Source organism: Tinamus guttatus, unplaced genomic scaffold (assembly GCF_059628265.1).
Source record: "Tinamus guttatus ecotype Peru unplaced genomic scaffold, ASM5962826v1 Tinamus_guttatus_pri_ptg000218l, whole genome shotgun sequence".
NCBI classification, from domain to species: Eukaryota; Metazoa; Chordata; class Aves; order Tinamiformes; family Tinamidae; genus Tinamus; species Tinamus guttatus.
In genome coordinates, this window is record NW_028288752.1 from 2,581,767 (window position 1) to 2,609,169 (window position 27,403).

The following is a 27,403-nucleotide window of genomic DNA, read 5'->3' on the forward strand; positions in this document are numbered from 1 at the left end:
TTGCCTTGTCTATACTGTTTCCCCTAAACACTCTGAGATACCTGTATAGTAAAAACTATAAACTATAGTAAAACTATATAGTTTTAAAACAGTGAGTTAGTTCATCACAGTTCTATACTCAAAGCACTCATATAGAAGCATTAATGCTTTTATTTGGGGTTAGTTCCCAGTTTTAATATGCCATTTTTAACTGAGACATTTCTAATTGGCTTTTATTTGCTATTTTTACTTTAAATTTTGTCATCCATCCTCTGACTCCGTGATTTTATTCTGTAAAGATCTTAATTAGTTTTAGGGAGTTTTTTGGTACAACACATAAGGCAAATCAATTTCAGACTACGATGTAGTATCAGGAAAGTTCTTCAAGGTCTTCTGATGTGTTTCAATTACATAGAATCATAGAATTGTTAAGGTTGGAAGGGACCTTTAGAGATCATCTAGTCCAACCCCGCTGCACACGCAGGGTCACCTAGAGCACGTGGCTCACAAGGCCATTTCCTCTAGTCCTATCAGTGGCCACGACTGGGAAGAGCCCGGCCCCATCCTCCTCACTCCCTCCTTTTAGGTATTTATATACACTGATCATGAGAACAAAGAATCTCCAATTCTGTTTGAGATACCATTATATCATTCAATATAACCAAATGAAGCAAAAAGCATAATTTGCTAAAAAGCTTTTGAGAGTACATTTCTTCATATGGATTTGTTGGAATGGAGACAGTATTTTATTTGGTATGTTGCTGTTCTGAGGAATAATCAGCATAAGATGAGCATACAACCACTGCTCTTAAAAATACTCTGTGGGATATATGTGTCATTTATGACATTTCTCACTGTTTCTCGCACTGTTTCAAATCACTTATGAGGTCATGGATGCTCACTTAAGCTGTTATTATTTAGTTGCTACAAAAATAAATACATACTCATTGCTTTATGTTCAAATATACCACAACCTTTTCATAACAATGATACAATCTATGCTGTTCAGACAATTGCTGGGGCTAAAAGCAAGGAAAAGTAGATATTGCATTCTTCTATGCAATGTTTTTTATACAGTGCTGTACCACACAGCACAGGGAGATTATTTCAGAGGTTCTTAGATATCAAGCTTGCAAACTTAATAAATCAAACTATCTTGATATTATTTCTAAGGCATTGTTTCATTCTTTTCTGACACATCTTATGGTAGGCTATTCAATGGCAATTTTTTTCTTAGTTATCTATGAAATGAGTAAGTATGCAGACTAAGAATTTCATTGCATATTTCATATGTATGTCTCAGGTACAGATTTAAGCTCTTTTTCATCCAGTGACCATGTTTTGTTATCTTGGCTGTAAAAAATGAGAAAATGAGTGTAATATTTGTTTTTCCTTCACAAAAAGAAAAGGGAAGCATAAGACAAAATTAATCACTGTCTACCTCGCAACTCTGATGCAGGACACGCATACACACCTTAAAAGAGACAAACCATATTGAGGATTCCAAGGTTAAATGAGTTTATTGAGTTAGTGGTTACAATGGTATGTCAGATACCTGTAATCCAAACTACACCTACATATTCGCCTCTAAATTCTCACATTTTCCGTGTCTCTACACATTTCACCACCAGATCTTCTATTACTAGTATAATAATCATAATCATAATAATCATAATATAAAAGGCAATGTCAATCACCATATTGTGCTTCATACTCCACCATAAGGAATTCAATTGGCAAAAGTAAACCTCTGTTCATATTAATGGGATTAATTGAAATGTGAGCAATCATAACACTACTAGAATATAAAGAACAAAATATCGTCTAAAAGAATCATTTTTAAGATGAGTTTTTTTTAACCATTTTAAAAATTCACATACTATAATGAAGATGACTTAAAAGTTATATCATTCAATTATTGGGCCACACATTTAAGCATATTGGCTAGTACATTTTTGCACTGGAACAGAAGCAATACAAGCTTTATGGTCTACCATTACAATTCCATTTTTTCACTTAATACACCTGCCAACCTAATGTTTCTTGCATGCATACAGATTTCTGGGTTTAGACTTGAATTTACTACTTAACCCATATACACCCTTGTGATGCAAATTCTTTGGCCAATTTAATGCTATAGCTTAGTTTAAAAAGTCAGCTTGGAATAGCTCCATTTAACATCAGAAGAGAATGCCCTAAATTTTGGTGTCGCAGAAAGTTAGTTAGCTACATTAATAGAGGTTGCATGCAAATTGACACTGCTTCGTTAGTCCCCCCCCACCCCATGCCAGACGCATACAAGTCGGCAGGTATGCATACAAAAAGAATATAAAACCCTCCTGCTAAAGCTTGGTGTTTTAGAATGAATCCATCGCTTTAAATTCACTTAAGGCCTGTACAGGGGAAATATGTTTCTTCTGGGACCCTCTTCTCACTCTTGTCTGATATTCTTCTGGTTTTTCTCTCTTTACTAGAGGTTTCTTCTCAGGGGCCTTCATCTTCCAAGACACAACTGGTGAGTTCACGGCTGCAGTGCCATAGACCTTCTGATACTTAGTAGAAGCCACATAGGATGCTTTCACTGTAAGGACCACAGCGTTCATCAGATTTTTAGCTGCCTGGATGAGGGAGGTGGCACTGTCCAGCTGTGAATAGAAAACAAAATGAAATACAGCAGGGTTACTCCTTTGCTAGATCACTACAGCACCCCCTGACTGAACCCAGATGCTCTCAGATCTCATTAAAGATGAAATGAGCGCTCCCCCTGAGGAATAATCAAGGGGGCTTGTAGGAACAAGAAACAGGAACAACATGCATTGGGCGGTAAAGGGAAGACTGTAGGGCCTCACATCAGCTTTTTAAATAATTAAAAGGAAAAACTTGGGCTGACATTTATTTATTTATTTTTTCGTGTGGATTCGTCTGTGGATGAATATTCAGCTGGATTTTTTTTTCCATTAAAAAAAAAAAGTGACTCCTTCCTTAAACTTTCAAAGATTTTAACTGTCAGAAACAGCAAAATAGGTCAACAGGGATTTTCCCGTGTGCTCAGGTTTGTTCTAATTATTCCCAGTAAGCCCAAGATAACACACCCAATGATGTCTACAAGAACAGTGTGAGGCCAATGCTGAGCTTGTTAGAGAATCCCATCTGAAAAGATGAAAGAAAATTCTGAAACCCCTAAAGAGCTAAAAAGATGAAACAGTTAACTGCACATTATTCTGGTTATAGTAGTATGAGATATACTTGTTCATGACAAATTTTACCTAGTGATTAGTAGGCTTTTTGCAAATATATCCTTGTGTTTTCTCTCGTGCTCAAGTCTGCCTTAGATGCCTGCCCCAAAGGGAGGTAATGGGTCTCGGGCACTTGAACTTCAAACCTTTAGGACCTCCAGTCAATAGACTTTCATTATATCATCAAAATTTTCAAAAAGATTTAAGAAGATAAAGGGTCATCCAAAACAAGGTCTCCGTATTCCCCCCAAAAAAAGAATTAAGCAAGCACTTGAAAAATTCAGCTAGGCACCATCTAATCAGTAGGTGCTAAAGTAGGTACTAAAAAACATGGCCCGAAGTACGGTAGCAACCTAGCATGTTCAAATATTCTTTCTGAAGAATATGAAAAAATAGGATATACTTTTTGTGAAAAAGCCTTTCAGTTCTTCAGTTCCAGAAGATGTCTTAATTTTCTGCAAGTCTTTCTTAATTGTAGTAACTATTTTAGGTGCAATACTATTTTAGCTCTTTAATTCCACTACACTCCCCTAGTAATCTCTAAGCTATTTTCAATCAGTATAAAAGGCCTCATCTCCTTCCAAAACTTTCCCACTCCATCTTTTGGAAACATATGATTTTTTAACATGAAATTTAATCAATATAACCAGGCCAAGTAGTCATGAAGCAATAACAAAACTTGTTTGTTAGCAGCTGTACTTCACTTCAAGTATACTGGATCATTAGCAGAGAGTTCAGAAAATAATTTAAAGAAAAACTTCTGAAAAGTAGGTGTCATATGAGAAGAGAACAAGCTTCACAAAAAGATTATACCTGGAGGCACATTTATCCATAGGCTTACCTGTTGTTGCTGAGTTCCTGTTGAGTGCCTTTATACTCATTATTATTTATTAAATACAAAAAGTTAGATGCAGAGAAGTGAGGAACAGAAAAAAAAAAGTTATAATGATTTTCACATACTTGGTGCCACTCCCTGAAATGCTTAGTTAATTGCCTGCCCCCAGTAAATATTTTTCCTCGGGACTAATTTGTATTTTCTGTTAGTGAAAGAAACAAAGTTAAAAGATGGAAAATTACATTATGTGGCAGAAACATGCCTGTTCAATAGGCAGTAATGAAATATAATTCAGCATAGTGTTATTCTATAACCACCCTACTGAATGATTTATAATGCAATCTGTATATTTGTTGGCAAATAAGAGATCATACTCTATTAAATTAGGATATTTTAATTTACCGCAGAGATCTACAATCAAACATTATTCCTTGTTAAATGATTCTTTTTGAAACACTGGAGCATTGATATTGAAAATAAAGGGACACCGTCAAGCATTTTACTTTGTTATCAGTGTGGATGAACAGACTGGATCAAGCATATATTGCATATTTCTATGAATTTCCCTTTTCAAAAGGCTTCTAATAGCCTGATATTTCACAGTGTCTTTTTGTGGAAATTGTTTTGATAGACATTTTACATATGGCATATACTAAGGAACAGATTAAAGGAAGAATTCTGACACGAAGAGGCACCTATAGATTCTTAAATCGATACAGAGAAGGCAATCCGCATATTTAAACACATTAGTAATTTTATACAGCTTATTGAGAAGGATGTGTGTATACGTGTGTACTTTTGCAAGATCAGATATGGATTGCAATGATGCCTTTTATGAAAACATTAAGTATTTTGATGCCACTTTAATTACTTCTAGTTTCAATCTCAATTGAGCTCCCTGTCTTCCCTATTGCTAATATAGTCTTAACATGCAGATATTTGTCCTTGTTCCCAATATTCATTCATACTCTTACATGCTTTCAAGTCTTGGAATCAGAAAAGAGAGATAAAAAACCCATATTCATATCAGAAGATGAGTGTTCTCCAAAATTTGCTGGTAACTATCCCACATACCCAATTTGTCTACCTAAGCACTTCCACTGATTTCCTAATAGCCTCCGGCTCCTTGCTCTTATTCTGGCTTTGTAAAGAGGAATTAAACTCAATGAGCACCATTTCAATTAAGATTTAGATCTTAACGACTGCACGGTGCTCCCTGGCTTTTAAGCTGTGTTTTGCAATCAGCACAACTACGGTGGCATAAAGCTGTGATGAGGCAGCAGTGAATCAAACCCTTGGTGGGCTAATTCGTTACCAGATCTGGGCACAGAAACATAGAGGCTCTTCCAAACATACAAGGTTAATACCAATAATAGTAATAATAATAAAAAAAAAGAGAAATAAAAATATATCTAGGAAATTACTGCATAGGATGGAAGGCAAACTTTGCTCCCTAGCAATGGTTAGGGAATTATGAATATCACAATAGCTTTTTTGTGCTAATAGCCAACAAAGCCTTTGACTAGCTATGCAAGTAATAGTATTCTGCTCCTGAGATCTGTTCACAAGTAAGTTTGCCTGCATTTAGGAAGAAAGCCTTCTTAAACATGAGATGCATTTCAGTTATTAGGCCATAAAATGTCATGAAGAAAACTGGACACAAATCCAGCATCCTTAAAGAACCTGAGAATCTTTGCCCTGGTCACTTCAACTGGTTAAAACTGCCATTCACCAAGGGAAGCCATAAATCATTCAGAAAAACATTAAAAAGATTTTGCTACAAGCTAACTCTGCCATTAAAGAATGCAAGGTTAGAACACGCGAGTAGTAGAGCTTATTATCTGCCAAGAAAATAATTTCAGGTTATTCTTTTTCTCTCAAAAAAGTCCATAAGGCTTTGAGGTTTTGATCTGCTTATAAGCCATGCAGTGTTTTTCCTGCAGTATATACTGAATTTTCCAGAGTCTTGTTGGAATAAGAATTTCTTTCTTCTTTTGCATACACATTTAATCTGAATAAAATAACAAACAATTGCAATACCAAGACAGCTGGAGAAACAAGAGAGAATAAAGCAGGAAAATGTTTTCCTTAACAGTGGAGCAAATTAAGAGAGGCTTTCCCTACATGGCCACACAACTGCAATGGGGAAGAATTATACTATAGTTTTTAGAAAGAGGCAAATTTAATTTCCAGATATTATTCCTGTGTTTATTCAGAAATAAAAAGGGGAATAATAGACATAAGTATTCTCCACTTCCAGTAAGCAAAGGCATAAAAGAGCTGGCTAAGTGATGCTTAGCATCACAATTGTAGATTTCAATAAACTTTTGAATATGGGAACAAACTTCAGAAGAATTATAGATAGATGCTATTCTCAAATACTTGAGAAGGTCAAAGAGAATGACCTGCTCAAATACAGGCCAGTTCAGCTGACAGAGCTCCAGAGTAAAATAATGCAATGTCGATGAGGGACTCCATAAATAAAGAAAAAAGGAAAAGAAATAGAGTTAATGGTAATCAAACAACTGTATGAGAAAAAGTATTTTCAAAGTAACCCACATCATATTTGGATATGTTAAACTTTTGGCTGCTTAAAATAATATTGTTGATATAAGTGGACCTTTGAAACGCTTGGTACTGCATGAGAGTTTGATTAAAAACTGAAAGGATAAAAAAATTAACATGGTATTCACAGAATGATTCTAAATTCTCTAACAGCTAAGTTTCCAAAATTATATACGTTCCAAAAAAAAAAATCACTGCTGAACAGCTACTTTTTCTGTGGACTCCTGGAGAAATGAGTTCTCAGCTTTACTATCTGAACATTTCGGTTAACATCTCACAGAAAAGTCAGTCAGAACTGGTAACATTTGCAGATAACAACTGGGAAAGCAGCAAGTAATCAAGAAGACAAGTGACTGATCCGTAAAAAGCTGGTAGAAGTCAGAAATGCAGACTTCTTTTCAACCAAGTTTATAGAAGATGCTACCTGCTTACAGGTTCAGAAACTTTATCCTGGGCAAATGAGATTCGAAAAGGTATTAGGTATAGGTGTAGACCTCCCTAAATAGCAATGTGAAAAAGGACTAGTATGAGCTTTGGGCAATTAATGAAATAGGAGATTAAATTGCCTTATTCAGGATGCCTTGTCCATACAAGAGATACTGAGATACCAAGACCTCTTCTTAATGAAAGGAGAAGACAGAGAATCTGGACAGAATTTAAAGAGCCTCAAGAACAGAAGGCATGTCTTAAAGGAAAGATTCAGGCAGCTCAGTGTTTTCCATTAATAAAGTGAATGACTGAAAACTGAGTTGATCGCAATCAGCAAGTGCTTGATAACAGAAAGCTGATAATATTTCAAGTTCAACAGATCGGCAAGCATGTAACACAACCTCACAGCTGGAAGGTGAAGCAGGTAATTTAAGTTATTGATTAGCTGCAAATCTTTAGGACTGATAGTTATCAAACACAGAATTTGTGAAGGATAGTGATTCTTTCTCTAGAAATTGTGAAATCAATATTGCAGGTTTTTGTTTCATATGTATACAGGCTTTTGTGGATAGGTGCTGTTGAGGTCACTATAACTAAAAGTCAATTAATAGTCCTTGAAGAAACTACGGCTTTGTGAGGCAATTACAACTCTGGAAGGTGATTCAGAAATAATATTTTCCCAGATTACATTTTTGGATATGTATTTTATACAACAAAACCTTTTCCTCCCAGCTGTGCTGAAGAGTAAATCCAGTCCTACATATGTATGTCAAATGTATGTAATATAAATCACCATAATAGTAATGTCCTACATTTCTGTAGCATATTTCATGCATGAAACATGATAGTACTAGTGACAGCCAATGCAAGAATGGCTTATTCACTATTCCGATGCACTCATCCCTGCAGTGAAAGATATCTGATATTTATCAGTAACACTACCCAATGGCTGAAACTGTAGTTCAGCCAGTCATTGGAAAATATGCATAAGGATTTTGCTAAACTGGGGTGTGACATGAGAAAAGGGAGCTACCACATACACCTGAAAGTCTGCCACAAACAAAATGTCATTACTTAGAAAGTAATGTAGTCACAACGGTGTTAGAAAGGGATCTGTGGCTACATAGAGAAAATGGGATTATATTTCTCTTTTCCTAGCTATTTTTTCCCCATTTGACTATAATTAACTTACTCCTTTTGATGTGCTGAATTCTTAATTGCTTCAGGTGATAGTTGTGTTTTACAGCTGGCCAATTCGCTGATTAATTGCCATCATCTGTATTTTTTCAATTATCGGTAAGTAAACCACAGGGATTCCCATGCCCACTTGGCTATATTTAATCAAGGCTGAATTTTTATATGTCTCATAGAATCATGTCTCGTGCTTACCACAACAGAAATCATACAAAGAATGATAGGCACTTTCTGTCTTCTATGGAGTACTGCCATTTTAAATACCGTTTTATTTTATAAGGTCAGCTTGTAACAAGTACATGGGAATTTAATGATGGAAAGTTGTTTGAAAATAATGTTAGAAAAATAGATGCCTAATTATGCTGGATTTTGAGGGTTGCAGTTCAAAGATAAGATGCCCATTACGAGTGTTAGGTAGGGCTCAGACATATATTTTTATCAGTGGCTGATGTCCCAAATTTTCAGTGTTATTATAAGGAGAAGGATGAAAGTCAGGGTTTATCCTTTGAATGTGCTGGGATGAAAGCACATATTTTAACAAATGAAATAGTAAAACATAACATAAGGCAAATGGAAACAATTGAAAGTTAATGTTCAAATGGAAACAATTTAAAGTTAATGTTGTCTGATTCTTTTTGTGAAAAAAAAAAGATTATTACTGACTTCTTTCCACCCTGATAGGTACCGAATGTTAAAAATATGTTTTTTTCCATGTGTCTGCCATAAAGAGGGTATATAATTATTTTGGAACTTCTGATAGATGTTAAGGCTTTTATATTCATCACCTGTACTTACAGTCAACAAATCAAGTATCCAATATGGCAGTATTACTCCTATATTACATGATTTCCAATTTGCCTTGCAGACATCAGGTAAAATGTAAGCTAATTCTTAATTAATTAATGTTAGTTTAATGTTAGTTTAATGTTAGTTTAATGTTAGTTTAATATATTGTTTCACCCATTTTTACAATTTTATGGAAAAAAGTATTTTGATGTAAAATGAAAAATGTATTGGACCCAACTCTTGCTCCTCTGCTCTATATTTGTCACTGCCCAGCAGGGGAAAGATGCTATAACAATCCACTTTGTACACCAGAAGCACTATAAAGACCAGCAATCATATCCAGGATCAAATTCTTTAAATCAGCCTTCACTATCAGTCATTTTCATACCACAATACCATTTAAAATCTGTCAGACTCCATTACTCAGTTAGGATATTTAGGATCAGTCTGAACACTTAATATCTGGAACAGTTCCACGGACCAAGGAAAAAATTCTGAGTCCATAAAGTCAATGGAGTTCTGCAGATTAGTTCAACAAGAACACGTTCCCATATCAGGACTTTGCCAGCACTTTGGGTGAGTATACAGTACTTTGTCCTTTGCTAGGGTTGAACACAGAAGAAAAAATACTTTCTATACCACCCTATCACTGACAAACATCCTCCAGGGTGACCTTAGGTTTCCTTCTTCTAAATCTTCTGGTTCACTTTGCATAGAAGTTTTACCTGGAAGACGATGCCTACAATAATATTGTCCTCAGAAAAATCATGGACAAAAAACATGACTCTCTAATGGCTATCACAGTTGCATTACTAGCTGTAGCAAAATCAGTTCAAACACATTTAAATCTTTGAAATCTTTCTGTTGCACACAACAATTTAGTTTGTATTTTTGGATAATTAACAGGAAATAAGTTCTGTTATGATGGATTAGAAGACAGGCTCCTACATATCTTCAATGAGCAGATCCACTATAACAAAGACGAAGCGCAAACTGTATATGACAGGACAGGCCAAGTCAAATCATAACTAAGATTTTGTGATACTGATAGGAAAGTTGCCGAATAAGCCTAGAATAAAAAGTCCACTGCAACTCAGTATCTGGTTCAATTTACAAAACAAAATCATTAATGCAGAAATTAAGGTTTGTGTATGACCAAAATTGTGAACATCATTTTATGCTGGGGTCCACACTCCTGAGGTCTATACAACATATGACATTGTTGGTACCCAATGTCATAAAATGAATAGGGCAGCCAGGATTCTGTCAAATTTGTTTCTAGACAGATTTCCCCTTTTATAGTTAATTGAAAGAGGAAACACAAGATATTTAACTGGTGTGTGCTATTGACCTCACTCCTCTTGACTTGTATATAATTTAAAAACATGTATCATTTTTGAAAGCCCATAAAAATCTAGTGCTCCTTCCACTGGAGTTCTGAAAAGCAACAAGTGTAATTGTAAGAACAGTTTTACCTGAAGGGTAAGTATTTTTCCTTATATCTATTTTCAATTTTCCTTGCTCAAATATATATATATTTATATATCCTCCTACTAGATACCTGTAGACAACAGTATGAGCTCCTCTTAGCCTTCTCTTCTGAATACATGGAAATTAATAGCGTAGATGATGCAGGTGATCTTAATTTCACTGTTACAAGAGCAAATAGTTTATCCAAAGGAATGAAGTGTGTATCTGTAGAAGTTATTTAAGAAGGGAAGAAAAATTAATCAGTTATTTAGAGATATTTAATAGTTTGCTCAAGTTTAGTTCTGTACCACTGTCTTTAGAAAATACTCATGTTACATTTTAGGAAATCATAATTTACTCAGCCTGTGTTTTCTTTTGAGACTCAGTGCTCTAAATAGCATTTTATCTGAACAACAAATGCAGAAGCATTTATATATTCAATGATTCACATAGCCCAGCCATTTCTGTGTTTTCCACCTCACAACAATCATTCCTACACAAAAAGACATTAATCCAGTCTCTTCTCCAAACACTCATGATAAGTTAGAAGATATTTAAAAGACATGAAGGAATAATTTCAACTGTTGTTTAAACGAAAGGTGAAATGAAAAAGCATCCACAATGACTTTTTTCTTTTTTTTAAAAAAAAGAAGACAGTTCTTGCCAGCTTAAAATTGTGCCTTACTCACAATAATCTACAGAGTTGTCTGCAATTCCTACTTGACAACAGGAAAATTATTGCCAAATGTCTTTTAGCTTTAGTCAGAACCCAAGAACAGTTCATGACACTAGAACCTCCAGAAGCATTTTCTCAGATGTACTGACTGATTTCCTTTCTAGGAATGCAAACAAGTACTGGATGAATGGGGCTGCTCATAAAAATTAATGAGTTGATGTGTTCAGTGACCCAGGCAAGCTTTTCAGAATTTCCATTTATAAAAGGAAATTCCTAACTTGAGTTCATCCTAACATCAGCTAGTGGACCAACGCGTTCCAAGCTCTTTCTGTGCTTGGTGAAGAAGACAGAGAATCATGGTGTGCTTAAGATCCTCCATGAGTTCTCTCTTTGATTTCTACACCAGACTACCTCAACTCTTTTATAATATTAGAAATTAAAAAAAACTTATTAGAAATCTTAAACTGCATTAGGAATTCAAAGAACAGTGCAATGAATCTAAAGCAGATGCTCAACATCTCTGAAAAAATATATTTGGCTTTTAACTCAGTAGCCCAAAAATTCAAATAAACTTAATGAATGCTTTTGAGACTCTTTTCCTTAATACTTCTCTTTTTCTCCCAAAAAGTGTAGAGGGGAAAACACACTCTCCAAATCATGTCTACCACTCCAGACCGCAGAAACTAATGAAATAGTGGCCCCAGAGAGCTATGGTATTGAGATAAATATCCCTTATAAAACAAATGGAATATTTTATCCAGAAACAAATAGGTTTTCTTCCTTTCTCCTGGAGCTCAACACCATTCATAAATTCACAGAAAGTTTACGTTATTTTCTTGTAAATATACACCTTGAAAAAGACTGCAAATCTAACCCCCTGCCTTGTCTGAACGCATGCTTCAGTTCACCTGCCTATGTCTCTGCCACGTTTTAGGTCTCACTAATCTAGCCAGTTGTCAGCATCTACCTGCGATGAGAATATTTGCTCTCTAGAAATGTGTATTGATCTCCAGAAATTATGAAGGAAGTCTACAGTGGATAGCTTAGATACAGACATTTGGCTAGATTAATCGTCTCTACATAACAGGAGCAGGAAAGTAAAAACTCTTTATAATTTAAGCAGATACTTTTTGCATAATGCTCGGTTTTCATGACACCACAGATCTCTCAGTTTTTTTGTACGATTTTTGTCCCATTTTTGTTATTGCAAGATCTTTTTCCTCTAATTTTCAAACTGCAGTTCTTACTAAATTCTGCTAGGATTTTTTTTCTTTTTTTTTTTTTCTCCATTGAAGGTAGAAATCAGAATGTAGAATGAGAAAGATTGAGACACAGAAAGGTTGATCTGGAAAAGGTCTGGGTCTTGGAGAAGGACACAGTGTTTAAAACACATCATGATTCTATACATCCTTTCTGCCCTGATCTGTCTGGCCTTCACATGGCCCAATATTATCATTCACAGAAACAGCAGAATGACAATATTTGCTTCTGGTTTCAGTTTTATGAGGGTATACCAGAATGTTTGCATTCAGATGCATAAAATTCCAAAAGGATTGAACCGGCTCCTGTTTAAAGTCTTTCTAATGGAATTTTCCTCAAAACAAAAAGTCTGAGGTGTTGATGCAGTCCTGCTTTCCTCTGGCCACTGAGTTCAGATCAAGTGTCACCAAGCATTTTTGTTGACAATTCAAATGAGCGGGGGTCAGAGTTTAAAAGGATGTCAATTTATACCAACCCAGGGTCCCGTAAAACATTGTGTGCTGCAATTGCAGTTTCTTTCGCTTAAATAAGATTAAATCAAAAGTAATTTATCCAGAGTCAGTGGTGTTATACCAGCCTAAAACTGCAATAAGAGAGGGCAGGGTGATGAGCATCTATCTGCCAGCTGACATGGTTTGTGAACAGATGGTGCATTTCATAACTCTCCCTCACTTCTTATATAGAAAAAGGAGAAGGTAAGAGCCAGCCCACAAAGTTTGAATTCAACTTGCAGGAGAAATCAGCCTGGAGAACACAGAGAATTTGGAAATTATATGTAGCTGTCTTAATCATGCTGATAAAATGGTTCACATACAACATCTTACATCATTAAAATATTGCACACATTTTGCCACTATGACTGAGGGAAACTGAGTCTTTATATTTAGGCTGATCTGCCTAAATATATAGGTATAAATATGCTTGAGTTACTCGATTTGATTTGAGTGTGCAATATGAAATGCGCTTGCAAATTTAACTGCATATGTTTCTAAAATGCCTTATTTTTGTAAATAAGCTACATCATAAAATAACTTTCAGTTTCTAAAACACTTTTAAGAAAAGTTAACTCATTTTAATAGCATATACTGAAACAAGCTGCTCAGGTATTTGCTTTCACAAGTTTTCATATTACACACTGAAAGAAACCTGCTGAATGACTATATCATATTTTACTTCAAGTTATGTATATGTAAATAACAAAGGTAAAAGAAACAATGCGGTTGAAATAATACATATTTTATCCAAAGACGTACAAAGTACGGGAACTTGAACCCTTTTTCTTTTTCTTTTTTTATTATAGCTGCCAGTGAAATTATTTAAGAGGAGATGTTTATGGATTAGCTCAGTAAATGTAAAACTAGGCTATTCACTTTTCCAATGCCGAGTTACTCAGTCAAACCCACAACCTACGGCGGTATGGCCAAAAATTTATTAGATATGGCACAGGCAGATTCCAGGTTTATTATCACAACAGTTTATATCATTTTGAATATCCCCCCCCCCTACAGTCTTTTCTCTATATATATGCCAGCCCACTACTGATTTGCCCATCTTATAAGATAAATTTAGAGAGCAAATTGCTCAGGATTTCAAGTAACACACTAATATCTCTGTTCCATATTATTCCCCCAGTGATGATCTGTATCTCTAATTCACCTCAATTACTGAATGATACCAATTCTGAATTCCCCTTCCTGGCCTTGTACCACTCTAAAAAAAAATTAAAAAAAAATAAAAGAAATCCTCTTCTGCACAACTAATATGCTTTTACTTCACCAAAGTAAGGTTAGGAGCACTGGACAGTTGGTCCCTATGCCTTGCCAGTTCTGTGCAAAAACTAAAGGCTCCTGCATTACGTGGGAATAATTATGGACAAAATAATAATTTTGTAAACTCATGAGCAAAGGATGTGCTTAAATCTAAATTAAATTTTACATCAAAGCATTTGCCTCTGAAAAGAACAAACCTCAAACATACTTAGCAGAAGCAATTCTGATAAAGTTTTCCCACAAAAGGATTTAAAATTGACTTTTCTGCTTTCCTTTCTTTTTCCTGAAAAGATCAAATTTGGCTAAGGAAGCTAAATTTGCTACGTGAGTTCTTGGCTTTGCAAAGGTAGATTTGGAGACCTAACGTGATTCACTAAAGGAACAGGCGGTTTTAGTAAAACCCCTTGCACGTGTTATTCAAGAGCCACCAGTTGGGGAGCCAATGTTTTATCCCTCAGTCTTTTTTATTTGTTAGTTTTATGACTCTGATGAGAAGGGAACCAATAATTAGTAAAAGTATTGATAGCTGTAAACCAAAGCTTCATCCTCCCAGAATTTTGTTAGGGGCCTCCTATGCAGTGTTGTAAGGAGCATCCCTGAGTCATCAGAGGGGAATGTTCATCTGTCTCCACCAACCCAAACCCAACATGTGCCCATGGCCAGAAAACGAAAGGCTCTGCATCCTCCACCCTGTTCCTCAAAGCCCTCTAGTCATCTGAAAATAGAAGCGTGCCATCAATCAGACTACTCAACGCTTCTGCTGAAAAGGCTGTGATTGCACTCCCTTCCTCTCTGATTTATATAGTACCTGTTCCTGCCTTTTAGCACCTTCCCCTATGCTCTGACAAGGCCCCACACAGAGCTGGTAAAAGAGCTTTGAATGAATAAGAACAGCGAAATCCGTGCTCTCCTCAGGGGCCAAAATCTTCATATGACCCTTCTTCTGCCCTCATGTATGAGAGCTCTGACATCTTGACAGCTTTAATAGATATCCGAAAGGCAGAACAAGCAAGGAAGATCCCTGCAGTCCATCTTGTCTTCTTCCTTTTTTTTTTTTTTTTTTCGTTTTTTAATGCTGAGGGATATCAAAACAGTGAAGCAGTAATACTTGAATCCAAGAAACACAGGCAAAAACTGGAGGGCTTTAAAGTAAAATAGTAAATCTAGACAGCAATAACCCTGCCTGCTTCAAGTTCATATCAGAGAAAACAACAAAAGTGTTGTTACATAATTTCAAAGGTTAAATCTCAGCCACCTCTATTCAATTCTCTGGCTAATTTCCCATCTTTCATAATCTATTTTTTATCTTTATTTGGTTTATAAAATAAGTTGTAGTGTTGGCCCATTGTCAACACGTCACTTCGGGAACCTTGTGCATTGAGTAAATAAAACCAGTTAGCGAGAATATAGAAAATAAAAGGTCTGTCTTGCAAAAACAGGCATTATTATCCACATATTATACCCAGCTGACAATGATAAATGTATAAGTAATGCCATCTTTCCTTAATCACAAGACAGTTTAGAGAGTGGATGGCCCAACCCTGCTGCAATGAAGTCAATGCAAAGTCAACAACTGAGATCAAGGGGATTGGAGCCTGGCTTGTCCCAGTGTAACATAAATGATATTCAAAGATCTGTTTAACTCTCAGGGAAGATAATCACTTTTGGAAAGCAACATGACCACTGTTTTATGCAGTGCAATAACTCTAGCAGATCCAACAGGAAAGGAAAGCAAAGAAACCCCATTCACAGGACTATAACATTGCATGCAATTCATTCCGCCAGCCCAGGAACTGATTAAAAATAAATGAATGTATTAATAAAATACTTAATCAATCCCACCTTCTTGGGCATTTTCCCACCACCCACAGAAGGAGCCCGAGCGCTAACGACAGAGATTGGCAAGGAGGCTACTCACCGTCGAGGAGTCACCGCTTCCGTTCTCAAGCGTAGCTCCCTCAGCACAGGTGGGTAGGTGGGTAGAAAGTTGACTAGCCCTGCCCCCATCTATGACATCACACTCTACCTCATAAAAGGTAGTGAAAGTGCTCTGAATTCCAGTCTGATTTCCGAGAGATACAGAAAAGAGAGAGTGAGAGAGAGAGCAAGCGAAATACTGTGCCGTCGCGGATTGGTGAGCACAGAGGAAAGCGGGTGCTGAAGGAGCTATGCTTGGTCAAGAAGCAGGGGCTCGTCCACGCTGAGTAGCCCCGCTACCTGGTTGTTCCTCTCGCTTGCTCCCCCAGCACAGCCTGGACGGCCAAAGTCAAAATTACCCAATTAAGGCTCTTTTGATGAAAACCAGAAAGGATAGAAAACTCTATCCCCACTACATGCTGATTGACATTAGGTAGGGTCCAAATTTGACTGATGGGCTTTGGAGTGGCATTTTTGGTGGGCCTTTTTGGAGAGCAGGATGGCATGTTAAAAAGCTAAACACAGATTGCTAGCAGTTGATATCCCAGTGGATAGCACTGGAATTACAACTGTGTCCATCAGTATTGAATTTGATCCATAAATATCAAAATACAATCCAGTCCTCCGGACACATGCTTGAAAAAAGTCAGCGAGGTCACCTTCGTCACTGTTTGAAGAAGGTCAGGAGAAAATTACATTTTTCTCACACTGAAAAAGGGAAACTGGCAGACTGTGCTGAAAGAACAAGTGAGGGAAGTATAAAGTTTCTGGGCATACATTTATTTTCAGAGTACACTTTCAAGTTCCAGAAAATATCAACAAAATTGCAAAGAGGTGATAGTTTTAAAGATTGTACATTTTCAGTCTTGTAGTTACACAAGGACAACTTCAGAGGCTGAAGCCTTTTTTTTTTTTTTTTTTTTTTTTTCTCCAGACAAATTCCTAGGAACCCAAACTAGAAATAAGATATTTGTTGTGGTTTACTGGAAATAGAGATTTATCATACAAATTTAGGAAAAAGCAGGTTTGAGAATAAACAGAATTACTCATATTATACAATGGGATTTTGATTGTTTTCTTAAAAAAGTAGCTGTGTACTAAAATTTATAAAATCGTATATGCTGCTAAACTTGACTTCATTAAATAAAACTGCTTAGAGAATAGGGGACTACTCAGGATCTGTAAAGAACGGCAGCATAAGATCCTGTGCTTTGGAAGATGAAAAGTGAATGCTCCTTAAATCTCTCTTAAGAGTATGGATTATAAACATACAGAGTTAACATTGACATTTTCGCTTAGGCTTTTTGTTGCTAGAAGGATTATGTAAATTGTAATCTCATCACAAGCACTTTTCAGTCTTACTAATGATTAATGTGTATTCCCTGCTCTGTTTGTGTACTCTTTTTTTTTTCCCTCTCATTTCTTGCTATGAAAAGCAAGAGTGTCTGACTAAAGTCTAGTACCAGCCACTTCACCTAAGAACAGAGGTCAATATTTTCTTCTTAACTTTTGTAAAGTCTACAGTATCTAAAGATACTGCTTTCACCCAGCATTTTTGTGTTTTTAAAAACTCAAAGAACATTTTGGCTAGCCTGGTTAACGAAATGAAGAGCTATGGTGGCTGTTAGAGATGAAATACAACTTCAGGAACACAATGCAAAACTAGGCTGCATCTGCATATGCAAAGCTACGATGGTGCTGTGAATTTCAGTTCATAATTGAATTAAACATGTCCAGCTGATTTCTCACTATTTAATCTTGGATTCAAGTTATTTGCATGTATGAAGACAGAAGGGAGGAAAAACATCTTTGGTGCCTTTTGTATTAAAGATTAGATTGTGATATGCTCTTCTAAAATTCATGACCTGCTGTCAAAAGACTTTCCATAGTATGGCCCAATTTCCAATTATTTATTGGCAGCTGTGTAAACACTATTCCTTATTAATATGCATTTCTATTACTCTGCCAAAGAGATGAGAAAAAATTGAACATTTAAAGGCTTTTATGGTAAAATGCACTAGATGGAATTCAGTTAATTCACAAATTGGGTATCCTATGACTTGACTTTTGCACCACACTTGTTTTTGCCAAATGAAGTAGGAACGTATTTTGAACTCTCCTGTGACCACCATATCTTATGAAGTCGAACAAAGTTTGCTTAGTCTGATTAAGAGAATGTTTGTAGGATGCATCCTTAAATATGAAAGATATGAAAGTTCAGCTGTAGCAGCAGTTCTGAGATTTAGAGAAATAACTTGTCTTTTATTGGGACAGAAGTATATGGAAGTAGCACAGCTACATGGAAGACTAAGGATGACTAGCTATATTCTCTAGTAACAATACAAGATGAAAAATATGGTAGAGTCCATTATCATAATATGATAAGAACAGCTCAATAAATTGGGTAACAGATAGTACCCCAGAAGGTATTTTGGGCTAGCCCTACTCAAATCAGCAGGCTTGTTTTGACCCATTCATCATGGTCTTTGTAGATGATAAAAAGGAGTAAAAAAAAGGGAAGAGCAGAAAAAAGGCTGATTTGTCTACACACACACTAGAACATATTACTTGAAAGAAAAAATGTAACTAACTGAAAACTTTTAAAAACATATATACATTGAAGGTAAATCTTCCGAGTGCTCCAAAGAATATAACTAAAATTAATTAAATGAATATAAGCAAATGCATAGAGACAGTATATGAAGACTTCTATGCTCTGAAATAGTTCCTTAAATTACCTAAGCGAAGACTGATAGCACCAGAAAGGCACGTAAACCCAGAGCAGCTAGCTGATGTGGTCGCTTGCTCAGGCACTAGCCACCAAAGAAAAGAACGTGCCCACGTTCACATGGCCATGTTGACATCAAAGATCCCTCAGGATAAAACGCTGAAGTGCTTATGTGCTTAAAATGATGGACAGATGAGGGTGAATGAGCACATACTACTCGGGTACCAGTGACTTTATAAAAACAGAGAACTGCAAGACTGTGAAAGGCTGAGAAGAGCATCAGGCACACAGGAATAGTGAGTGTGTTACTGCTAAACCCAAGGAAGGTAGAAATGGGGCTACCTTAAGAATTTGAGAGAATAATTTGAAAAGAAATATCAAACTCAAGGCATGTCAAAATGCCAACGTGACACATATCATGAAAGTCAGAGAGGCTAACACACAAAGTCTAACACATTGACCCAAACATGTCCCACTGCTGCAGTAGATCAACAGGATGGAGGAAAGAGCAAAATCCTTTCTGCTCATTACCTGACATAGCCAAGGAATGGTGAAATAAATAACATCCCATTGGACTTGCAGTAAACGTGCAACTCCTCTGTTCTTTTTTGACATTAGGCATGTTGAATCTAGTTGCTGGTATGAAAAAAGGATGAAAATATTTCTGTGATCATTTTGGATCAGACATTGATGCTCCGCCTCTGCTCTAATGTGGTCTCTGATGAGATTTAGGACAAACCACTTGAATGCCTTGCTCCATTTTCTTCTCGTACTACTACTAATTACCTGGTAACCTAGTTCACAAGGTATTTTGATGGTGATTTAGTCAAAATCTTAAAATACAGCAGCAAGAAATCTAATACTGGATAATACCAGGGATTGATTTTTCTAAGGCTGAATATTATTTTACTTTGATTAATTCCCTATCAATGTCTTTGCTACAACATACAAAACATAATACTCTTGTTGATGCAGCTGCTTCAAGACTAATTACATCATGTAAGGACAGACACACTTTTCCTTTACTCTTACAAGGTTCATAGAAAATAAATTATACAATAATGATGATGATAATAATAATCCAGACATAAAAAATACAAGGCAATTTTGAACCTTCTTTATCCAGTCTGATCTCTTCCTCTAGGTTATTACCTCCTGCATTCAATGGAAATACATTCCTATTGTGAGCTTTATTAAATATTTCACTGTAAGCTCTTTTGTTGAGTATTTGCAATGGATTCAACTCAGTCTGGAAAAATTGTTGTTGTTTTCCCTTGAGGGTATGGCATTTTGCATGCATTTCTGTGTGTGTGTGTGTGTGTGTGTGCTACTCATCTGCAACTCAGGTTGTCAAGAAATACAATTAAAGTGAAATAAATTGATGAGTCTTAACTGAGGTTGTTTTAATATCAGTAAAAACATTATCCAATAGTACTTTAGAAGTGCTCACCACTATCAAGATCAGGAAGTGAAGTAATCGGGAGAACTAAAATATGAACTTCTGTGTAATAAACTCAGTCCCAAATCTCCTATTGTGTATTAAATCTGTCAGTATTTAACTTCAGTTTTCTACATTCCCATGCAAGAGAAGCAAATCTATTTTTATTTTTTAAAGTCCTGGGATATATTTATTAGTAAATGCTCTATGCTGTACACTAAGGATATAAGATGGGCAACTGAGACTGCCATGGTGGCAAGGAAAGGAATTCCTAATTAATACAAAATGTGGAAACTTGGTCCCAAACCACTCCTGTAAAGGAAGACAGGGAAAGAAGGGAATGCGAGTCATCTCCTTTGGGACTATGACCAGCCATTCCATATTAGAGGGGTCTCCAAGTCTTGCTAGTTATTGCAGAACTGGGGCAATTTAAGAGCCGAAAGCATTCATAAATACTACTCCCTTCCTTCTGTCCCCTCCTTCAGCCTGGCCTGAAATCACAGAATCACAGGCCATCCAGGCGGGTTTTGAAAACAGTTTCGACAGAAACCACAGTTACTGGAGGAGCTGGAAAGCTTTGAATTTAAAGTAGTTACTAGATTTAAAATAAGTAGAATATATAGTGAGGCACACACATTAGTATTTCCCTCAAATCTCAAACCTCTTATTATCATATTTGTTTCAAGACTCAATCTTGAAGCCATAACATATTTCTTTGTTCCCAAGTTAAATGGTTTAACTCTTTATCAAAAATTCCTTTATTTGCAGAATGCTCTTCTGAAGAGAAACTTCAGTAAGTGCAATCTGCAGAAATTCATGAATATTTGTTACCTGATAAAGCACAAAACACATTCCCTCAAGCCAAAAATACTTAATGAAGATAAAAGGCGGACCTGTCCAACTTTTAACCTACTAAATCTAGGCATGTGAAGGGGATGTGTGTTTCTTGTTTCCATGAATATATCCAAATAAAAACAAAAGTGTCACTTTGTTTTGCAAATGAAATTCTGGACAGCGTCTTTCGATTTTTGCAGTATCTATTTGTTTTATGTATGTGTGTGTTTATGTGTGTATATAAATATGAGTGAGATAGATCTCTTTAACTTGCATGTTCCTGTAAATAGTCTTGTAACAAAAACGTGCCTTCAGAAAAAAGTCAATACCTGAGCCTCCCCCCTGCCCAAAAAAATATCTGAAATTAAGTTTGATAGCAACACTAGCCCATTGAAATTTTCAGCTATATTTTACATGGCATTCATCTACTTTTGCTTACATAATATGCACTCTCTTCACCAACTAGTCCACTTTCACTGGCCAGATTTGAAGATCTAGTATCAAAAAACCTTTCCCAACTTTCCTTTGCTATTCTCCACCTCCAGCACCAGATGTCGATGGGTTTCTCCAATTGTCCAATCCAACAACCATTATAAAGTCAAAACCTTGTGTACTCACAAAACCTTGTGTAGAAATAGGATCCTGTGGTGATCCTTCACTTAGCTGAATCACAGTACTATTGAAATGGTGCTTGAAGGAGGTCTCTTTTACAGGACCTCTGGAGGTCTCTTGTAACTGCCTGCTAGAAGTGGGTTGGTTGCTTTGCCTAACAGGATCTTGAAAACTCCCATGGATGGAAATTCCACAACATCTCCAGGCTCATGTCCTGCACTACCATGCTTGGGAAAACTTCATATCCTGAAATATATCCTTGCTATATAAGTGGGAGAGCTGCGGTCAGTTAGCTTTAGAGTCATTGCACATGTATTTATTCCTTTTATTCCTTCTTGGATTGTTTCATAGACTAATTAGGAATTCCTCACTCTCTTGGCATTCAGAAAGGCCTAAGAAGGCTCCTATAAAATACATCATATATAATCAATATATTACCATTAAGAATTTTATCAGCACTCATTTTGATTAACGCACATAACTCAAAGATGCCTTTATCCTTTAGGAGCATTAAGCTGACCCAGTGTCAGGCTGCTAAATTTTTTATGGTACCACCTCACCAAACACTTTCTTTCTTGGACAGTGTATTGAAGGATGTATCTTGAGCCAGCATGAATGGGAGACTCCCATATTAGCCCCAAATGGAGAAGTACACTTTGTCTTGAATAAAGGCTTAATGAACCCTTTGTATTTCTGTCATGTGCACTGTGAAGTCACATATTTTGGAAGAAAAAGTACACTTACTATAACTTTATTTCTGCCTCACATATCGTTATAAATGTACATGTCTGCACACATCCAAAGATATATAGAGAGGTTATATAAATATACCCCCATTTCAAAAGCCGCAGTTGAGTTATCTGCCTGTATTTTTTACTTTAATTTCTTCCAAAGCAGATGATATAAGCTGTAGCCAAGTCTGCAATGTAAATCATGGAAATTCCATGCTTTCACATCTAGCCCCAACCTTTCTGCCCCAGAAGCTGCCTTTTTACTCTGGTAACTTCAAAGTCAAAATAAGGACTTTTTTCTGTCCTTGCTTGTTTTACTGTAACAGGGGATTGAGACTGTGACAGAATCCTGACAAAATTATGGTCCAGATTTTCTCCTAGTCTTTTCCCATCACTACAAGTCTTTGACTTCATATCCCCATCTTGATTTGGATTTTGGCTTTTACTTCATCGGAGCCCTTTATGTCTCATCTTTCAGGTTCCTTAGCTTAATTCCTTGGTATTTCCCTACTCCTTTCCTTCACCTAGTGTGTTGATTCCAAGCCTCAAAACAGAACTCCATACCAGCTACCGCATCTTGAACAAATCTTTTTCTACCACTTCCATCTCACATAACTTTATTTTCATGGTGCTCATGTAAGAATATTTTCATGTGTTTCCTTGCGTATACACATGAGCAGTTTCCTAGGTGCTTCCCTGGCATATAAGCTCTCCTAACACTGAGAATAAAAATAATTTTTTTTTTTTGCCGGTTTCTAGGAAACAACTGCATTTTTTAAAAAAAGGGCAGAAAGGAAACTCAAATTGCAATAAATAAATAAATAAATACCCGAATAAAAAAAAATCACATACTTCAAATAATACTCCTAAGCAATTTTCTGCTTAGCATCTGGTCCATCTTTCACCTCCCCTTTACGAATCTGAGTACATATCACTTAGGTTACACTCATTTACCATGTGTTATTGTAAAACAAAGCCTAGTCTTCCAAGGATGTAAAAGCTTAGATATAGCACTGTATCTTTTCTCTGTGGTTTGAAGCTATTTGAGCACTAACTGTCCAGGGAATATGAAAGAAAGCATTATTTAAAAATACCTGCTCCTCTTTGCAGCACAAAGCAAACTGAATTACTAACAGACGAAACATAAGACTTCTATTAGCAACATCTCTTAATCACTAAGTACAACCAGAAAAGCTGGTGCCGTTTAAAAGTTGATCATACATACATTTCTTTTCAAAACCCATTGTTTGAAAAAGTATGTGACTAAACTCTTCTTTTTTTTTTCCCCTTAAACATTATCATCCTGCCAATCTAGGCAGTTCAGCCCCATAACGTCTAAAAATCCTGCTTTATCAGGTTCTTTCCATGTGCTTACTTAATGCACCATTCTTCCACTTTGATTACAATTCAATAGTGAAGCCTCTACTCTTGCTAGCTGGATAACAGGAGTAACCTTTGGAACTCCTAAGGATCTCAGATAAAAGCAATCTGACAGTCCTGCCAATTTGCCAACTCCCTCTTCAGCAAATTTCCTTTTACATAATGTTAAATTCAGGAGGAAGTAGATCACATTATTTACCTGCATACATATATATTTAAAACCCACTATATCTTAAGAATTTAAAATGAAAAGGTACTCTCTGATTGGCTATTTCAAGCTAAGCAAAGCCAAGAAAAGCAGGGCTTCCTAATCCAAGGGAATGAAATACCACATCAGCTGTTCTTAAATGACTGCTAGTGTACAGGCCCTTATTGCAGATTCAGTGAGACAGTCTTACTTGTTTTTAATAACAGGTAAACTCCAAATTAGCTCACTTCATTAGAAGACTCTCTGATCACTTAAGAGTTCATAAGCAGTAACTCTATACTGGGCTGTCTGTACACATACTTTCCTTCACAGGCCACGTAGCTTAGTGTAATTCCACCTTAAATGAAAACATAAGTGTGCAATTGGAGAAAAAGAAAGGTGTGCCACTTAAGCCATTTTGTATTACCAGGTGTAGGAAGCAGGGACAGGACTGGTAAGGAAGCTGTCTGCTCACTTATGTGCAGCAGCTGCTAGTTGCACACTGTTATTCTGCGATAAATATCAAGAGATTCGTTCTTTTTTGGATGAGGACTAGCTCTTTCCCATTGCCTCACTTTAATCACAGGCAAAGAATAAGTATACAGAGAGCAATTTTGCAACATCTCATATATTTTACTCTTTTTACACATCCAACATCCCAGGCCATGGTTAATGGGAAGTTCAATTTTGGTACTTCCTCACACTCCAACTCATGCCACCTTGGACAAAGTTAGTGGGGTGGCCCCAGACATTTTACCCCCCCCCCATAGGCCCATAAGTCTACACTTAAATTAACCAAGAGTCCAATGTTAAGACAAAGTCTTAACTAAACTGTTGGCACATTCAAAATTACAAGAATCTTTCTCCTAGAATGATGGCAGTTGATATGACTGCACTAAGATAAATGGGTTTTTGAAAATAATTGAAAACGGAAAGGGTCAAAGCATATGTGTGGAGTTGGCTTGGGTAATCAATGCGACATTTTCAGGCTGTGTTCAAAGAAACATGGCTGCTACTCTGCTTGACATTGCATATCTGGCTGGTTTAGAAATTTAGGCCTCTTTGGACAAATCTGCTGTGAAAAGGGTTAAGTAGTTCTGAATCAAACCTGAAAATGGTAGGGGACTGCCTAAGTAAGGTATGGCCTTATTCTTGTTAATATAATCCTGCAGGAAACACTTGGGGAAAGCTCCTACCATAAACAACAATTTAAAAAAATGCAAGCTCACGGCCTGAATGGGCAGTAGGCAAATGCCCATCAGCTTCAGAGCAGCAACAAAGAGGATATTTACTCTAGGGCAAGAAATGAATATATAAACCTATTTTATTGTAATGGTTTTGCGAATGACAGTCAGACAGGAATGCTAAAAAATAGCAGAAGTCTGTTTTAGTTAGACTAACAGAAGTCTGAATTTTGCTCCAAATGCAGATGTCATGGTTCAAGCCAGCTCTTTTCAGCAAAAGTAACTACCAGAAAAAGACGACCTATTAGCATGTGCTAAGTATATGTAAATGGCATTTACTTCACGGGGAGTAGCATATGCTCAGCACTTCAGCAAATTCATTCCAATACAATGGTACAACTGACTATGGAGCAAATACACATTGCATTAAATAAACAAAGGCAAAAAAACAAAGAAAATGATTTTGGCGTGCTTTTAGTCTGTGATTATATTAGCTGAGGGTGTTTATTGTTAGCAGGGAATTAGAAATTGAATATTCAAATTTAAAATTATAGAAACATCTATGTTTATGGAGCAAGGTCAAAGACACATTACTAGGAACCAGGATATTGATCATACAGATTAGAAAGATTTAAGATCTTTTGTAGTTTTTTTTTTCTATTACTTCCTCCTATCACCTTTCATTTTACTTCCTTCCCTAAAGTCTTCTTCAAGTTTACAAGACTTCCCATACAGGGACATATATCATATGGATTTTCCTTCCTTTATTTTTCAAATCTCAAATGGAAGACAAAGATTGAATCTCACATTGCAACACATACAAAGGGTCAAAGCAACAGATTGTCTAAATTGGCCTTGCTCCATTGCTATTACTGAGGTTACGCTGACTTTCGCTAATCTCAGTTGCCAGATCTTAGTTATCTGGGGAAAATAATTTTATTAATTGCATGTAGGGAATTGGATGGGAAAGATCAAAGGAGAGAAAGTACAAGAGGAAAAATAATGGAAGAAAGAAAGGTAAAAAAAACCCAGCAGGTTGTCTTTTTTAATGCAATAATTTCCTCTTCAGGATTTCAAATTTTATTTTACTTTCTGACTTGTTTTCTATTTGCAGCAAAATCAATGATGCCAAAAAGAGCCTTTGCGTATGCTTATGTTAATGTCATATCAATCTATAGAGGAGAGAAGCAAAGATCAACTCTATGCTTATATTCAATGTTGAAGTATACTGAACTACTGAATCTTGCAGAAAACAAACAAACAGAAAGAGGAGGTTTAACCAAAAGATATTCACCACCACATTTTATGTTATACCCCAAATTTTTGAAGCTGTTGTAACACGTTTTTCTCTGACAGACTAGAACTATGGTTGTTGTGGAGTGACTTGCATCTGTCTTTTAGATTCTAATTCGTTTTATGTCTCTTTCCTTCATACATGAATATACATTTGTCCATACTTACATATATATACATACATACATTCAGAAATATGGATTAATGTTCTTAATAATGCAGAAATTCAAACAGAGGTTGTATTCCCCATAATAGTTCTGGATCATAACTGATCTTCTGGATGAGAATAGTCAGAATTATACTGCGGTTCTTCGTAAATAGAGAAATAAATTAAAGTAATAGTCATCCTAGTCCTTGATATCTACATCAAAACACTTTTAAACATAATGCGTTCACACAAGCTTACTTCAATAATTATAGCTTTGGAAGCTTGAATTCTGGATTTCTGTTGTACTTCTAACATTGTACTGTATGCAGGTTGCAAATAATGGTATTTCATTTTAATGCAAATAAAATACTGCTTATTTGTAACTGGCTATCCAAGAGAAAATGAAGAAGAAGATGGAAGCAGAAGCAGCAAGTAGACAAGCAGATGTAGACGTGCACTTGGATACCACATGTCTGGATAGCAAAGGAGCATACAGTACCCAGCACTTTGAAGATATACAGCTTGGGACACACTACCAGGAAAGCATTGCACTATTTGTGTTACACAAAGGTACAAGATAAAGGTCTCAGAAAGGGATGCATAATGGTTCAACTTTCAATATCATGTCCTTTAGCCAGCTCACGGTAACAGCAGAAGGAATTAGCTGGACAATCTTAAACTTTTCTAGATGGCAGTATTATCGAGCCTTTAGAATAGACTCAATTTCTAGGATTGAAGTCAGTTTTGCCTTT

At 36.2% G+C, this 27,403-nt stretch overlaps 1 protein-coding gene across 3 annotated transcripts in view; it reads right to left on the reverse strand.

The window, feature by feature from the left end:
• Positions 1-1,480: 1,480 nt before the first annotated feature.
• CTNNA2 (catenin alpha 2) overlaps positions 1,481-27,403 on the reverse strand; it is a 395,828-nt gene continuing 369,905 nt past the window's right edge. For 2 of the 3 annotated variants that reach the window (XM_088524973.1, XM_088524970.1), the window contains 2 exons: positions 16,118-16,261; positions 1,481-2,624 (listed from right to left, as the gene is read on the reverse strand). In XM_088524973.1, the coding sequence (XP_088381099.1) occupies positions 2,337-2,624; positions 16,118-16,261 (432 nt within the window). In that variant the 3' untranslated portion in view covers positions 1,481-2,336. The remainder of the gene's footprint in view (positions 2,625-16,117; positions 16,262-27,403) is intronic. The other variant, XM_088524972.1, reaches the window with a different exon arrangement.